The 17,219-nt window shown below is 41.6% G+C and overlaps 1 protein-coding gene across 1 annotated transcript in view; it reads left to right on the forward strand.

Annotated features, from left to right (window-relative positions):
* The first annotated feature begins 557 nt into the window (after window positions 1–557).
* ARL3 (ADP ribosylation factor like GTPase 3) overlaps window positions 558–17,219 on the forward strand; it is a 40,071-nt gene continuing 23,409 nt past the window's right edge. Inside the window, exons 1-3 of the mRNA XM_007939891.2 lie at window positions 558–752; window positions 8,276–8,419; window positions 11,400–11,516. Coding sequence (XP_007938082.2) covers window positions 558–752; window positions 8,276–8,419; window positions 11,400–11,516 — 456 coding nt within the window. The remainder of the gene's footprint in view (window positions 753–8,275; window positions 8,420–11,399; window positions 11,517–17,219) is intronic.

A 17,219-nucleotide genomic window follows, 5' to 3' on the forward strand; every position in this document is an offset into this window, starting at 1 on the left:
AAAATGCCTTTCACCCATGCTGTCAGCTCAGATCAGGGTCAGTCCCAGATTGGTCTTTGCCCTAAGAAAGACGGCTTCCTCCCCTCCCATCACTGGGATCCCACATCACAGACTCTCATACAGGATGTGGAGGTGAGCGCGGAGCCCAAAACGTCCCTGCCCCTTTGCCTAGCATAGAACTTCTTGCGCCACGTGGCTTCTGCAGGTCCAGCGTCCAGCCAGCGCTGCATTTCCTTCTGGGCAAACTAAGGACAGAAATCCCTGCTGGAACGTGGAGACTCAAAGTAGATTTAACAAGAGGCCTGCACCCCAAAGCCCTTACCTGGTCCCAGAAGTCGTGCACTGAAACAACTACCACCAAATACAACATGCTTTGGAAGCACGGTCTGGCACTAGCGGCTCGCCCTGGGAACCGCCCACTCGATCCGCCCCCCAGGCCCCTTAGTGACCAATCACAGGCTCGGCAACCCAGCCAGCGGCGTGAAGGGTTTACACCATTCTCCAAGTTCCAGCAAACCAGCTGCAGCCTCGAGTCGCTCGAGCAGCACGCCTGCGCAATGGGCGGGCCTTTGGCGCGCTTGCGCATTTCGGGGAAAGCGGAGCTGGACCCGCCTCTGTACCACTGCTTTCCTCCTTCGCTGTGCGTGCGAGGGACGTCGGGGGCGGCGCCGAAGCAGTTGCCCCTGGTAACCGGGAGGCAGGAGGAGGAGGAGGAGGAGGAGGAGGAGGAGGAGGGACTCGGCGGGAGGATGGTGAGTGTGGGGGCCCGGGCCCCTCCGGAGCTGGCGGGTCACTCTCCCGTCCCCAGACCCAGGGCAGGGCACTCACTGCGCTATGAGCTAAGGAGGGAAAGGGACGATGCGCAGTCCGCTGCTCGGTTCCGGATCGGTTTCTGGGGATGGCGGGGAGCCCCGAGGATGGGTCCTGGAGGGAGGTCTGGGCCTAGGGAGGAAGGCGGGGCTTGCAACGGGTTCGAAGCTCTGGGAAGGGGCTGACAGGGTGCGTGGCTGGCCCCGTACGAAGCTGGGGCTCCATCATTGCTCTGGGGACAGGGCTGAAGGCGGATCCGAGGAGCGCGGAGAACAGCCTCCGCACGAAGGCTTAGATCTTCCGGAGGAATCCGCCTACCCGCACCGCAGGAAAGTGGGGTCTGCCCGGGCCGAGCCCGAAGCCGGGAAAAGGGCCGACGCTGCTCTCTTTGAGGTCGCCCTGGCAGCCCCTAGGGAGGGGTTAGCCGTAGCTCGCCTCTGCCCCTGGAGACGCGGGCCCTTGGGGTGTGGAGGTCCCAGAGCACAAAGGTGCTGCTTGAAAAGGATGCCTGGTGAATCTTAAACTGCCTTGGCGTCTGCGTGGCGGGCGTGCTTCTGCAATCTCGAGTTATTTATTTGCTGAGGCTGCAAAATCTGGTTGGTGATGACTGGTTTCCTGTTCAGTACTTAGTCCACATTGGTGTAAGCAAATTACCCACCCAGTCTCTAGTGTTTCTGTTGGAACTTGTGACCTTTTGCATAATACCATACCAAGACTAAAGGTTTAATCCCAGTTTGAGGTCTGCAAACTAACTGGGAAATTAAAATTGGGAGTGACATCAATTTGGGGCAAGTCTTTTCACTGTTAGCTCAGCTCTCCCAGAGTGTGAATTATGATGTGTGACAGATTGGACACTCTGTGCCTTCTTGATGTGGGAGAAAGATGTGGCAATCTCCTTCTTGGAAACCCTATGGAGCAGTTCTACTCTGTCCTACAGCGTTGCTGTGAGTCAGAATCAACTCGATAGCAGTTAGCCTTCTTGATTCCTCTGCAGTTTCTTGAAGGGGTTTAAAATGGAATGAATAGCTTTAGAGCTCTTCAGTAGAAAAAATGATTTTGATTGGAAGTAGATTGGTTGGTTTGCCAACTGCGAAGAGCCAGTACTCAAACTTATAGTTACTTCCCTATCTCCCACCCCTAATTTCTTTTTTTGACTTTTTAAAATACTTATCCATTTCTATCGATTTAAGAAGAAAAAGTTAGGTGTGCGGGAGGAGAAACAAACTACCAAATGTATCTTTGTTCTGATTATCCAGTGAGAAAGAATATTTTTATTTTTTTAATTCTACTTGATTGTACATTGTCAGATTGTTAAATTATTTGATCCAAAGCTGCCAATCACTTTTCACAGTTGTTACACTGCAGTTTTATTAACCGCAGGTTAAACAGATTTTACAAGTGTTTTCTTTATATGAATCGTTTATATACGAGCTGTCCATTAAAAGGCTACATTTTTCTCAACACAAGAATATACACATAAATATTTACACAGAAAATAACTGGAATTGAAAGGACAAAGGCATGCAAACCAACAGAGAATGAAGTTTGTCGTCATAGATGAGAAACACATGAGCATTGGCCAACTTCTCCTAGTTTGTCAATTAAGTAGACTGTGTAATTTTATGATTGTTTAATTTATAATTACAGGCCACAATAAATTTAGCACTACTTGTGTTTCCAGGTGCAAATTGACATTGTCTCCAGCAAATAGACACTCTGTCCAACCAATTGACAGTGTATCCAACCATTGACAGCGTATCCAATACTATGGCATGTAACTGTGGTATTCAGTGATCAAGACAGATTTTTAATTTACTTTCATTTTTCCTAAAATGAACAGTAAGAAATTAGGACAAAATATTCTAGATTCTTTATCTTGTTTCCTAAACATATATATTTTTTTTTTCCTGTCTCCAAAAGTGTGAGCTGTTCTTAGAACTGGAAGTGGAACACCAAATTTAAATGGTCAGTGGTTTGATTAAATGTGTCACATCTGATATCCTATGACCACTGTGGTTAATGTTGTTGTTGTTGTATTTGCCATCAAGTCAGACCCAACTCATAGCAACCCCTCCTTGGGTTTCTGAAGTAGTATGGCTACGGAAGTAGATTGCCCCATCTTCCTTTCGAGGAGTGGCTGGTGGGTTTGAACCGCCAGACTTCTGGTTAGCAGTCAAGTGCCTTAGGCACTATGCTACCAGAGCTCTTGTGGTTAATAGTACAACTAAAGAATGGGTTCCAGGCTCTTTGTACTGGTGTTTTTGGTTTGTTTTTTTTTCCCCTAATCTTAAGCTATGAGTAATACTTTAACTTGAGTTACTATTAAAAAAAAAACAAAAAACTCATAATTGGTTTCCCTGAACATTTAGGATTAGCATGGTGAAATACTAAGATGACAGTAATTTTAGTACATAACTAATCACTGTTTATTTAAAATATGAATCATTCACTAACTATTTATACTGGACTTTCACCTATATGAACATAGAGCTAGTAATCAAATATTTGAAGATGGTTCAACAGTATTTCTGTTTCCTGGCCAGAAAATGGTCAGTGAAAAATACTGTTTTGAGTACTTAACTATGTGCCATGTGTTACATATATTATCTCGTTTAATTCTTGCAAAACATTTTTTTTCTTGAAATACAAGTATTATTCCCATTTTCTACAAGAATCCACGCTCAGGGTTTGTAAAAATGTTGTGGCAGTAACATTTGACCTCCTCTAGCCACCAGCCACTCCTCGGAAGGAAGATGGGGCAATCTACTTCCGTAGTGATACTGCCTCGGAAACCCAAGGAGGGGTCGCTATTAGTCGGGACCTACTCGACGGCACATGACAACAACAACAACAGCTTCATGAGAGGGAAGGAGGATCAAGACCAACAGCTCAAGGCTGATGATTCCTATGAGATGGAGGTCAGACTTGCCTCTACTCTCCAGCCTTTTTACCTGTCTGGCAACAACCATCCTGCCCATGGCACTCTCTGCTTCTCTGCTGAGTGGTCATTTGTTTGCAGCACAGCACTCACAGACCATACTCGATAACATGAGATTTATTAGGGAAGTAAGAGGATACAACTCAGGACCAGGATCAACTTAGAAGTAACAAGAACAGCTCAGAATACACTTCTTAACCACACATCTTCTTTTCACCTTCTGCTGCTGGGCCCTGTTCAGGCCTTCTTGGGCAAGTGTTACAACTCTTAGCTCCAGTAGGTCAGTTAGCCTAGTTCAGCCAGTTGCCAAGGTACCTCTCTGTCAGCATCCTCCTCAAGGTGCTCAGCCTTGTCACTCACTCCATGGGCCCAGAAGTCCCCTGCACTGTCTCCTGCCCACCTCCTGGTTCTGCTGCCACCATTTCTCCGCTGCTGCTTCTTGTCATCGTCTCTCACTGTCTTCCATGTAGTAGTTCTCTTTCTCTCTGTCTCCTGGGTCTAGGAGGTTCTCAGCATAGGGACCCCAGGTCCAAAGGACACACTCCAGTCTTGTCTCTCCTTCATGGTGATAATGAGTTCCACCCTGTGCTCTGGAATTAGCTCACTTAAGCCTAGAAGAGGGCAAAACTGACCAATCCCCTCTTTAGGGTTCCATATACTGTATTTGCATAGTCCCACTCCAACATGGGTTCCTTGCCCCTTATTTGCAGGCCGTTCAATCCACTTGGTGGGCCACAAGTACCTTATTTGCATAGTACCACCCAGTCATTCTGTAGGAGTCATAAGACCATGGTGAGAAAGGCCATACAAAAGTGATCCATCACACCTCAGAGTTAAACATATAGGGTAGTTAAAATACAAGTGTGAAACTAAAACCCATAGCATCCTTTTCATCAGGACTCTGGTGAAGTGGAAACCAGTCTTTCTGAGAAGATGTCCATATCTGTTCCTGAGAAAACGTTCTCTATATTTATTCAGTATAGTAGTGGTGAGAAAGACAAAGTTTGGGTGTGGGATTGCCTTTCAAAATCAAAGGAGTTCGTGGAGAAGAATAAGGTCTCTCTGGGCAGCACCTTTTTTTTTTTTTTTTTAAATAGTTTAAAGAGGTCAAAATAAATTAAAGTCAATTGCATTTAAGCTAGCTACATAAAGTTACTTGACAACAGACCTAGTAATTTTTTTTTTCTTGATGGCGGTGGGTTGGTTGGTTTTTATTTAAAGTACCAAGCCAAAAACCAAACCCACTGCCATCAAGTTGATTCTGACTCATAGCAACCTGGCCTAGTAATTTTAATATTTAAATGTTAGCTACTCATGACAGCCACCTGTATTTTCCATATCCACCACATTTTCTTCCCTTGCCCTCCCAAGTCTTTTTGAATGCACTACTTTGTATCGTTTTAGGTTAGTGCACCAGGCCTCTGCCTGTGGTTGAGTTTCAATTGATTTTGAGGCAGATACATGTAGTCAGTAGCACATCCATTCCTGATGTGCTGATAGGAAAGTGTGTTTGTTTTGTGGCTGACTCATACCAGTTCTGTCCACCAGGGGGCAGATAACTTGTGTACAACACAGGACCACGACACAGGATACAATTAACTGACGTTCTTATTTCTTAAATTGCCTTCATTTAATGTCAGAGATGTATAAATTCTGAGGATGCAGAATCCCTGGAGATGATGTCTTATTTCCCTCACAGTTGTACTTGGGGTCATAGTATGGGTGCTTAATGAAAATTGAATGAATGGATGCTTTGGTCAAAAATACACTTTGAAAATAATTTTCTTGTGATTGTACTGCAAAACTTGGCCCCATAATAAATTTAACTAGTAATGTTTGTTTTCTTTCATTTGACATTTAAAATAAAGTATGGGCATATATGAATAAAAGCATGAAATAGATTTACTCTGCTCCCTGTCCTCCAGCCTCTTAAATCAGCTTACTTTTACCTTTCAGGCAGAATGCTCAGATAATCTATAAATACCTCTTCCCTATTTAGCGCACCCTGATAATCCTGTGATCACTGTCCTCAGTCTCTGGGTTAATATGATGTGTGTTGTCTGTGCATTAGTCTTCTCTAGACCATGCTTCAGATGTCTTTATCGTTTTCCTGGAAGAAAATATTAGCTAAACTTTCCATTTCTCTGTCATTTCACTTGAAGATGAAGCTTGTGAAGTTACTTGCTTTTGAAGTTACTTTCCTAACAAGGAAAATTACTCATTAGAAGTGGAGAAGTACTGTTTTCTGTGTCATTAAGTTTATAGCATTTAACTATAGTCAGAATGGTTTCTTTTTTATCTGTGCTTTTTCTCTGAATTACTCCATTTCAGATATAATGAATGTGTAAGAGGCCTCAGCCTGCAGGATATGTTTTTATTCAGTTTTTTTTTTGTTTTGTTTTGTTTTTTGTTTTTGTTTTTTAAGAAGGAGATGATTCTGAGGGAAAGCTAAAAACATTCATTTTGAATTTGGAAAATATTGGTCAGAAAACAGATTTTCCTTCACAATTTCTACACTCATAGTTAATACGTGAGAATGCCTTTGCCCTGTACTGTCGACTAATGTGATTAAGTTTCAGTCATTTCAGAATTGACTGTAACAGGTAATAAGACTCTTTCTTTTCCCATGTAATTAGGACCTCAGGATGAGTAAGATAATGTGATTTCCCTGTTCTGAGACTTTTTATATCATTAGTCCTGCAGGGATCTCAGAATGTGAATTTTACCTGTTTGAAAGGTAACCCATGGCTGTCGAGTTGCTCATGACTCATGGTGACCCTATAAATACGACGGATTGCAATATAGCCACTAAAAGCCACCTCTAACTATGGCTCAAGAAGGAATGGTGTCGAGGTAGTCAAGGCCAGATGCCAGAAAAACAAAAGTGAAAACTGTTCTGTTTTTGTTTCAAATCTGTTCAGTCTCTCTTCCTCAAATCTTTTGGCTTAGAATTTCTTTCTTCCTTAGGCTAAACCTTCCAATTTATTGTTTGAAAAAATTAAGGCATAGAGAGGTTAATATGGTCCTTAACAAGACAGTGCAATTACAGTACTAAAACTGGTGAAACAGTTTCTGAGGCAGAAAGAAATGCTTAATAATTAGGCATATTTGCATATCATTGTCCAAAGGCCCAATTGTTGAGAATTACTTCACAGAAGTATTATTTGATCTTAGTGAATAAACTAGTTTGCATTATTGCCTGGTACAATGCTGATAACAAACATGACCACTTTATATACTTCTAAGACTCCTCTTCAAGGAATTTCAGCTCAAGCTGGGAGATTAGATTATATGCCCTTTCAACCCTGGAAGTCTTTGATTGTTGTCGTAACCATGCTTGCCTCATTAGATCTAGATTGTCAGCTTTAGGACAGAACAAATAGCTGGCATGTAAAAATTATGTTCTTAGCTAAAAAGCAACATGATTTTAGTCTCTCCATTAAAAAATAATAAGTAAAAACAATACACAGAAAATATTAGATTGCAAGTCAGAAATACTCTTGTTATATTTTGATGTTTTTGGCTTCATGAGTGACTTTTTCAAAAAGTCTTTTGTGTCAGACTCTTCATCTGAAAAACATAGGTAATTTGTATCTTGCACCTATTCTTGCTGTAAGAGTCTTGTGAAAAGTTAGGTGACGGTCGGGTGGTTTGAACAAAGTCTTAAACACGAAGCGAAGGAGATAGTCTTCAACAGAGATCCCAGCTACAAAGTTGTACCTTTTTGTGTTTTTTTTTTTGTCACACCTTAAAATCTTGTTAACTCTTTGGAGCAATCAATCCTGTGAGAATGGAAGGGCAGTGTTTGCACAGGGAGACACCAGGGGGCCGGAGTGCATGGGAGGGAAGGACACAGGGAAGAGGTAACTACAGGGAGGAAGTGGGCAGAGAGCTGTTACAGTGTGGGGAATTGCAGCAGTCAATGTCATGAGACAAAATGTGTATGAACTGCTGTATGGAAAATGAATGTGCTCTCTAAACTTTTGCCCAAATCACGATTGGGAAAAAAACAAACAAACAAAAAAGCCATTGTATGTTAACTTGGCTGGATAGTTCTGTTTAATCAACAGCTATTATGTAGTGTTTATTGAATTAAGATGCAAGAAGATAGAGAACTATAGTCCTTACCAGCAAGAAACTTTATTCTAGTGAAAGAGAAAAATACACAGAACAGCTGCCTGTAGGCCTGATAGGATGAGCACTCTCAAATATGTACAATGAGCTGTGGGAATATAGGTAGGATAGCAGTTCATACTCCCAGGAGATTTGGGGTGACTGTTAAGCTGGTTTAATAGGAGAGGCAGAAATAAGCTGTGTTATTTATTAAGCTGCTGAACTAGGCTTCTGCCAGAACTTGAAAAGAGGAAGCAAATAGAACAAATGGAATAAATTAGAGTGGAAAGTAATAATACTATAAGCTATCCATAACAAAAACGTTTTCTTTTCAAAGGAGGAGGAGACATTCAGATACCCAGTAATGTCAAATCAGTGCCCCAAAAGTAATCTCTTTCTTTATGGTTGTTCAAGGGCTTACTCTCAATTCTGCGCAAACTGAAAAGTGCACCAGACCAGGAGGTGAGAATCCTCCTCCTGGGCTTGGATAATGCTGGGAAGACTACTCTTCTGAAGCAGCTGGCATCTGAAGACATCAGCCACATCACACCTACACAGGTGAACATGGCCGTGGTCCCGCGTGCTTGTGTGACACAAGGAAGGTGACAATCGTGAAAGGCAACATGGGTGATATAATTTTGTCTACTTCTGAGCTTTAGTTTAGAAAAATAAAAGTCTATAGAATCTAAAATTTCAAAAACATATCAAGGCAGTTGATTCTCTCAGATCTAGCTTTATCTTCCTTGATTATGAAATTAATACACATAGAATATAGAGCATGTTTAAATGAAAAAACTAATGAGCGCTCTGAGAAGAGCCACTGTCAGTAACTTAGTGTGTACTTTCCAGGCTTAGTAAATACAAATATGTACCAATTTTTAAAAAACAGTTACCTATCTTTTTAAATCAAGCATCATCGACCTTCCACTTTCCTAAGGCTGCTCAAGGTGGTGCTCACAGTTTAGAAGTTTAAAGACAAGTCTTGACTAGAAGAATTGTAGTATGCTTCTTTAGGCCTCATTCCCTTTAGAAATCCTAAGAAAGCTTGACCTTTAGCTGGGCCCCTGGGTTTCTTAACTAAAGACTGCCCTGTTAATAGCTTTGAAGTATCTGTTGCAGAGGTTTTAGCAAAACCATGGTTATTGAGCATTTCTGTCACCTTCCTGTGATAAGACCTTGATGTTGAGTTTGAATGGCTGCTGCCAGTGTGTGTGCTTCATGGCCTGTGAGTCTTAGGTTTGCAACTCTTTGTAGAAAATTCATTTCAACTACTACCCAATGAGCAATGTTATAGCTTCTGAACAAATTTAACATATAGCCAAGGAGGAGCAAATTATAGTAGTCTAGCCTGGAAGGCCTGAAAATGCATATTAGTGTGTCAGAATTTCTGCCAGAGAAAGAAAAGCTACTTCATTGCACTATTAGCAGTAGGCTGTGTCTCTGGAGAGCGGACAGAGGCCTTCCTCACGGCAAACATAGAAATGAATCCAGAGTTACAAACCCCAGGTTCTAATTCTAACTTTCACCATCAGGCTTTGTTGAATATGTCATAGTTGACCTTGTTATCACATTACGTCAAGGTTCCAAATTTATTTTAAAACAAACTTTTATGTGTTTCTGTTTTATATTACAAAAAGTAATTAATGTCCATTAATTTAGAATAATGAATAATTAGTTATTAATTTAGTAATAAATTTAGAAAGTGTCATTAACGTATGGGAATATATCCATTGAGTCTTTTTTTCAACACATATATATGATGGATATATTTAAAATAAAAAGTAAAAATGGCTTTGTATCATCTTTTTGACTTACTGTTTCATGAACATCTTTCTACATTGTTGTACATTTAGTCACTGATGCAATACACATCTCAGATGTTTTTACCCATTCATTATTGTTTCCTTAGAAAAAATTTCCTAGAAGATTTGTTGGGTCTGAGGCCTTATAGAATTTTAAGGCAGCTGATACATGTGACCGAATTCTAGGATTTACTCTTATTTATTCCCTGTCTCATTCCAGAAAGGATTTTATTTTACTGGGTTTGATGTTTAATATCACAATGAGTATAACATTTTTAAATACACAAAGTGGTTTTGTCAGTGAGTGAAAATGAAGTAGCCTTTTGCAATAAGCTTAATCCATTTCCCTTTAGAGTTCTTAAACTTCTAACTTATCTGTTTATAGGTATTTTAGAGATGGGGTAGTCATCATCATCCCTTCTTATTCTCTATTGTTGTTGTTATATGCTGTTGAGTCGGACCTGGCTCATAGAGACCCCTCCTTGGGTTTCCAAGACAGTATCACTAAGGAAGTAGATTGCCCAACCTTCCTTCCAAGGAGTGGCTGGTGGATTTGAACTGCCAGCCTTCTGGTTAGCAGTCAAGTGCCTTAGGTACTACGCTACCAGCGCTCCTTCTTATTCGCTAGTGTCTTATTCTCTCGTGAGTGTTTCTCCTCAGTGGAAATTGGGTGGCAGTGTTCCTGTGCCATTGCATTATGCCTTGTCCTTCTGTGCTACACAGTAGTGTTGGCAAGCTGCCAGATGAGGCATATGTTTATGGACACAACCCCAGACCCATTTAATACCAGTTATTGTGAATGAAATTTTTTTTGATTGTTGCAAGCTGATGATTGGATTGTTCAAATCCTGATTTTACTGTATCATTCTTTAAAGAGGTTTTTTTGTTTTTGTTTTTAATTCTTGATCGTGAAGTGGGTTCTCCAAACCCGGAGGTCTTGTTCATTTGTTTCTCTCCACACTAACTCCCAGCTCACAATTCTGCCTGCCCCTGACTTACTTGCCCCCCAGGGTTCCGCCTAGAGTAACTGTGTTCATGTTCATCAGACATGCCATTAAGGAAGAGTTCTGAACGCCCTCTTGTCTGTCTCCATCACTGTCTATAGGTGAGGGCTCCGCCTCAGAGCATGAAATGCTGTCCCAGCAGGCCCCTCCTTCCCCGTTGAATTGATTACTGTGGATACAAAACCAGCGTCTCCTCCATAGCGTCCTAAGTCCAGCTCCACCCTTTTCCCAGTTAATTCATAGGAAGACATTTCTTTCTAGCTGCTTTTGAAGAATCCAGTCCTCCCTGTTTGTAGTTTTTGCCTCTTTCAAACTCAGGATTTGTTCTGTTCTGTGGAGTCTTCAGATTCAGCTTCTGTTATTTCATTAGTTACAGGCAACATCCTGTTAAATTTTTCCAGCCCGAGGCCTCATCAGGGAGTGTGGACTGTGTTGATTATCAGACCTGTTCTTACACCCAGTCCTTGTAAGCAACTTACACGGGTGCACTCATCACACAGAGTGTGGCTGTAGCTGTGACATTGGCACTGACTCAGCAGCCTGAATGAACTGATATGCATGTAGATGTGTTTTCCCTCTGCCCTGGCACAGCAAGCCATTGTCAGTATTACCAATGTCATATATAGCCACATGACTCAGAATTAATAAATAACAGTTTTTAAATGTAACTTTGTCAGAATTAGGATCTCAAAGCATAATAAAACTTGATGTTTTTGCCTCTTTCTGTTTTAGGGTTTTAATATCAAAAGTGTACAATCACAAGGTTTTAAACTGAATGTATGGGATATTGGTGGACAGAGGAAAATTAGACCATACTGGAGGAATTATTTTGAAAATACCGATATTCTTGTAAGTACTTCTTCTAATGCACTAATTCGTAGTCTTTTCTGCCATGTGTCGGGAACGTTAACACTGTAATGTTCTTTCTTGTCAGCAATTCCATTGCCATAACATTAATCACTTAGTGGGGCTGATAGAAGGCTGCAGATTGGGAAGGACAGATCTTTGCCTAACTTGTATAAAGGTGTTTGTTGCTCAATGACAGTATTATGCCCACAGCCTCCTTATTAATTACCATAGTGGTTTGAACAGCAGAGGGGAAGTCAGAAGGTAGTGCCACTGACCTTGTTACCCCAAGGAAATCAGCAAAGCAGAGTACATCCTGCACAGAAGAACAAGACAGTGAAAGTTCTGGAAACCGTCACATACTGGGAGTGTTTGCGAGACCTGATGATATTCTGCCTGGAAAAAGAGAATGCTTGGGACTGTCTTCAGTTGCTTTAAGAACTACCCTAAGCCAGAGATTAGTCTAATCATGAAGAGTTCTACAAGACTGAGCTAGTAGCAATATGGAACGTATTAGGGAGGTAGAGTTCAACTCAGAATAAAGAATTTTCCTATAATTACAAGTTCTCAGAAGTAGGAGAAGCTGCCTCTTGCATTGGGGATTGGTTCATGCAGAGGCTGAGATTTTAGGTCCCAGTGCACTGCTGTTTTCTCTAGGATTGTTTCAGAATTCTTGCAAACTGCAATATCCACCTACATGATTTCTCCTGTTTCTTCACTTCCATTTCTTCACCTTTGCCTCTGATCTTCCAGTGCCTTTACCCTCCACCCTCCCTTAGCCACTCACTGTCATGTTCATACCCTACAATCAGGGTCTCCTGAACTTGGATGGTGGCTAGGGATTGCATATTATTTTCGCTAACCTCTAACTGCAAGTTTGCATTTACTTCAATTAGGAGCATTGGCAATAGACTGCAACAATATCGGTCAGTTGTATAACTTTGTTACCAGTAGAAATGTTAGTAATTGTTACCAATAGCACTAGGTATTTGCAGCTCACGTTACAATTACTGCAGACATCATGAAATATTGTTTAGGCTCATCATTTCTTCAAAATCATGGTAGCTGTTAGACTCACCACGGGATCTTGTTACTTAATGTGTTATAAAGAAGTACATGTATTCCTCTGTCACAAATTTTAGAAACATATTTTGATAACTATTTTATACATTTATAATATATAAAATACAATTTGTCTCTAATACTGTTATTTTATTTTATGCATTTTAGAATATTCCAGGAAGGGATCCAGGGGTCAGTAGGCTGCTGAAAAATTCATGATTCAAAAATGGTTAAGAACCCCTGCCATAGACCTTATCATCTCCAAGTCTCATTCCATCTAGAATCATAATGTCAAGCTTCTCACACTCTCACTACTGTTTCCTGTCTTTCCAGCCTCCCTCCTAGTCTGAGTCCAACAATTCTTACATCACCTATAATCTATTGATCCTAACTCCTTTTCCTGTCCCTTATCTTCCTCATGTCCTCGCTTCCCTCCTTAACCAGCTTAAATTTTGTGATCCGTCTTTATAATCACTCCCTTGTAACATCATCCAATCCCTTGCTTTTATCAGCCTTAATCACACTTGCCTAGAAAAACTCAAATCCTGGTCTAATCCAACTTTCTATCCACTCCATGGTTGAACTTGTGGAGCTGAGTGTAAGTAGAAAACAAACTAAACCAAAGTGACAGCTTGTGCTTAAATGTTTACCCGCCCACCTCAGCCTGGTCGTCTTCCTACCCTTCCCTGGTCTGCTTACTCCTCTCAGCAGTGCTTCACTCCTCTTTTTCTCCTCACACTTCTTCCCTCTCCAGTGGTTTCACTCTCTGCTGATGACGTTGCCTTCTGTTTGTCTCCCTCTCCTGGATCATTCCTATCATACACACAGCCAGTAACTTCTGTTGTTTGATCAAACAACAAAACCACTTCTCTTGACTGTATATTCCCTTCTAGCTACTGTCTCATTCCTCATCCCCCATTTACTGCAAAACTCCTTGAAAGAGTTTTCTGTGCTGTTTTCTTTTTCTTCTTCCCAACCTTGAATCCTGCATGCAGGCACCCCAGTAATTCCACATTGCTGAGGCCAGTGGTCAGTTCTCAGCTTTCACCTTACTTGACCTATCAGCACATTTAATGTAGTTGGTCATGCTGTCCTTGAAATATTCTCTTCCTTTGATTTCCAGAACCCTCTGTATCTTGGTTTTCCTCCTCTCATACTCCTCAGTCTCTTATTTTTTTTCTTATCTTCCCAGTCTCCAAATGTTAGCATGCCCCACTCCTTGTGCCTTTCTTAGGTGACCTCATCCAGTATCAAGGCTTTAATTGTCACCTACATGCTGGTGAATCTCAAACTGATGTCTCCAGCCTCTGGAACTAACTTCCCTAAACTCCAGTTTCATTTACCAAACCAAAAAAAAACAAACTCTGCTGCCATTGAGTTGTATCTGACTCATAGCAACCCCTCCTTGGGTTTCCAAGATGGTATCACTACAGAAGTAGATTGCCCAGTCTTCCTTCTGAGGAGTGGCGGGTTGAACTGGTTCAAACCCACCAGCCTTCTAATTAGCAGTCCAATGTCTTGGGCACTATGCCACCAGAGCTACCGCTTCATGCAGAGCCAGCTGCATATTTGACATTTCCACTCCAACCTCAGCATGTCCCAAACCAGATTCCAAGCTACATCCACCCCTCCCCAAATCCACTCCTCCTACAGTCTTCTCAGTTATTCAAAAACAGTGGAGTCACCCTAGACTTATTCTTTCCCTCTCATTTCCCATATGTGATCCATCAGCAAATCCTGTCAACACTCCCTTCAAAACATTTTTAGAATCTAACAACTTCTTTCTACCTTCACTGCTCCCATACATTGATTATTGCAGTATCATCCTAACTAGTCTCCTCACTTCTGCCTTGCCTCCCCAAAGTCTACTCTAAACACAGGATCTGTAGTAATCTTACTAAAACCTGCACTTCCCATCTCAGAGTAAAAGCCAAGGTTCTTACAGTGGCCTACAAAACCCATTATGTTCTGCTTCCTTGTTACCTTTCTTGACTTCATCTCCCACTTCTCTAACTTGGTTGCAGCCCTGCTGGCCTCCTTGCTACCACCTCAGGGTCTTTATCATTGCTAGTCCCCCACCAAGTCTCTTTCCGTAGATCTCCTCCTGGCTTACTTCCTTACCTCCTTCAGGTCTTTGCTCCCCTGTCACCTTAATCACTGCGACCTTCCCTGAATACCCTACACCCCATCCTTCTGGTACTGTCATCTTTCCTTGGCCCTCCAGCCCCAGCACCTGTCATCATCAGCTATATCTGTCTCCCCCTCTGGAATGTAAGGACAAGAACTTTGCCTTTTTTTTTTTTTTTGCTGTGTATCTCCAGTGCCTAGAAAAATACCTGAATCAATGAAATGGATAGTTGGATTCTGACATTAGGTAGAACGTGGAGTTTTATAACCTCTAAATTCCCTTATATCTTTGGTCAAGTCCAAGGGCTTGTTTATTCCTTCTATGAAATGGGAAAAGCATCTACTTCATGGCAGGTTTACGAGAAGTAGTAAATTGATTCATTGACCACAATTCCTGAATGGAGAATAATACCAAAATGCAAATTTGCACTGTCGTCAAATCAGCAGACACATAAGGTGCTGCGATGGCTGTGGCATAGGCTTACCATCTGCATGGTCTTCATGATGCTGAGTCCCATTCTGCTCCTGGCACCAGCTTAAAGGTTTAAATGGATGAGGAGAAAAGATGAAATACATGGATCCATCCTTCTATCCATCTATTCCACCACTTACTCTTCCAAAATATATCAAGTACTTTTTTAGGAAAATGAAGATAAATGTTGGAGAGAAAATTTTTTTTTTCCTTTGAGACCAAAAGAAACATCTTCAGTAATCTCAAATAATATATTTATACTTAAGATATTGCAAAAACGACAAGGAGGCCACATGTTCTGACCTCCTCTAACCCTACAAGGGGAAGGCAGGATTACCAGCAGTAACCCAAGGCCTATTACTGCAAGGCCAGACATGCTGCCTCCCTCCAGCCCTTTCACCAACCGTTCTTCCCAAGGCACCCACCACCTCTCTCCTGGGTTCGATAATTCGCTGCAGTGGCCACACAGAACTCACAGATTACAAGGTTTATTAGGGAAGCACCAAGCTACAACTCAAGTCCAGGAAGAACGCTCAGTCTCTCTCCCAGCCCACCGTCCCTCAGCCAAGAGTCTCTCACAGTCTCTTTCTCAGCAGTGCCGGTCCCTCGGTGTCTCACTCAGCGATGCGTGTCTCTTGCGGCTCTTTCCCAGCAGCACGTGTCTCTTTCAGGGGTGCGTGTCTCTTTCGGCAGCACGTCTTCCTCCACCAGCAGTCAGAGAGAGTTCTGCCTCTAGGAGGCCTCCTTTTGAGCCCGGCAGGGTGGTCAAACTAGCCAATCATAGCATCAGAACTCTAAGCACGTGAGAGAGAGTGGGAACTTCCCAGAACATTGTATTGTGCCACGCCCAACAGAAATAACCCAGGTGGGCGACTTTAAAATCAGGATCTCCTCCGTAGCTAATAGCAATTCCCACCTTAGAGTTTACAAAGACTTATGGGTAGAAAAGCCACACTAAGTAATTTACTACACCGCAGATATATATATATTTTTTCTATTTTAGAAATGTTCAAATTTATGCAAACATCAAGAAAATAGTATAATGAAACCCCACATACCTACCCATCACCCAAACAAAACCAAACCCACTGCCATAGAGTTGTATCCAACTCATAGCAACCCCTCCTTGAGTTTCCGAGGCAGTATCACTACGAAGTAGACTGCCCAACCTTCCTTCCAAGGAATGGCTGGTGGGTTTGAACTGCCAGCCTTCTGGTTAGCAGTCACATGCCCTAGGCACTATGCTGCCAGAGCTCCTATCCATCACCCAGCTTCCTTAATTTTAGTTTTGCCATCTCTCCTACCACCATTTTTTTAAAAAGAGTGCCTTAAAGCAAGTCCCAGATGTCATGTTATTTCACTCATAAATACTTGAAATGTAAGATTGAACAACTAGTCTCTAAATTGTGATCTGAAACCACGTTATCAGAAAATTTGAACATTAAAAGTCTTCAAAGAATCATCCAAAAAACAAAACAAAAAATCTCCTGGAACCAAGAAGTAATTTAATTATAATAAGATTATAGGAAATAAGATTAATATGCAAAAGTCAATTGTTTTCCAGTATACCAGCAATGAACAATTGAAATTTAAAATTAAAAGTACAACTGAATTTATATTAGAACTCCCCAAGATAAAACATTTAGGCATAAATCTAACAAAATATGTACAGGATCTACATGACAAAAAGTGTAAAACCAAAGAGAAGAAATCAAAGATCTTAATAAATGAAGAGATATTCCATATTCATGAGTTGGAAGACTCAATATTGTTAAGATATCAGTTCTTCCCAATTTAATCTATAGAGTCAATCAAAATCCTTGCCAATTGTTTTGTGGATATTGATAAGCTAATTTAGGGAGCTCTGGTAGTGTAGTGCCTAAGGCACTTGACTGCTAACCAGAAGGCTGGCAGTTCAAACCCACCAGCCACTCCTCGAAGGAAGGGTGGGCAATCTACTTCCGTAGTGATAAGGCCTAGGAAACCCCAGGAGGGGTCACTATGAGTCGGTATGACTCGACAGCACATAACAACAACAACAATAA

This window comes from Orycteropus afer, unplaced genomic scaffold, assembly GCF_000298275.1.
Source record: "Orycteropus afer afer isolate SDZICR_OR568_19922 unplaced genomic scaffold, OryAfe1.0 scaffold00064, whole genome shotgun sequence".
Lineage (NCBI taxonomy): Eukaryota > Metazoa > Chordata > Mammalia > Tubulidentata > Orycteropodidae > Orycteropus > Orycteropus afer.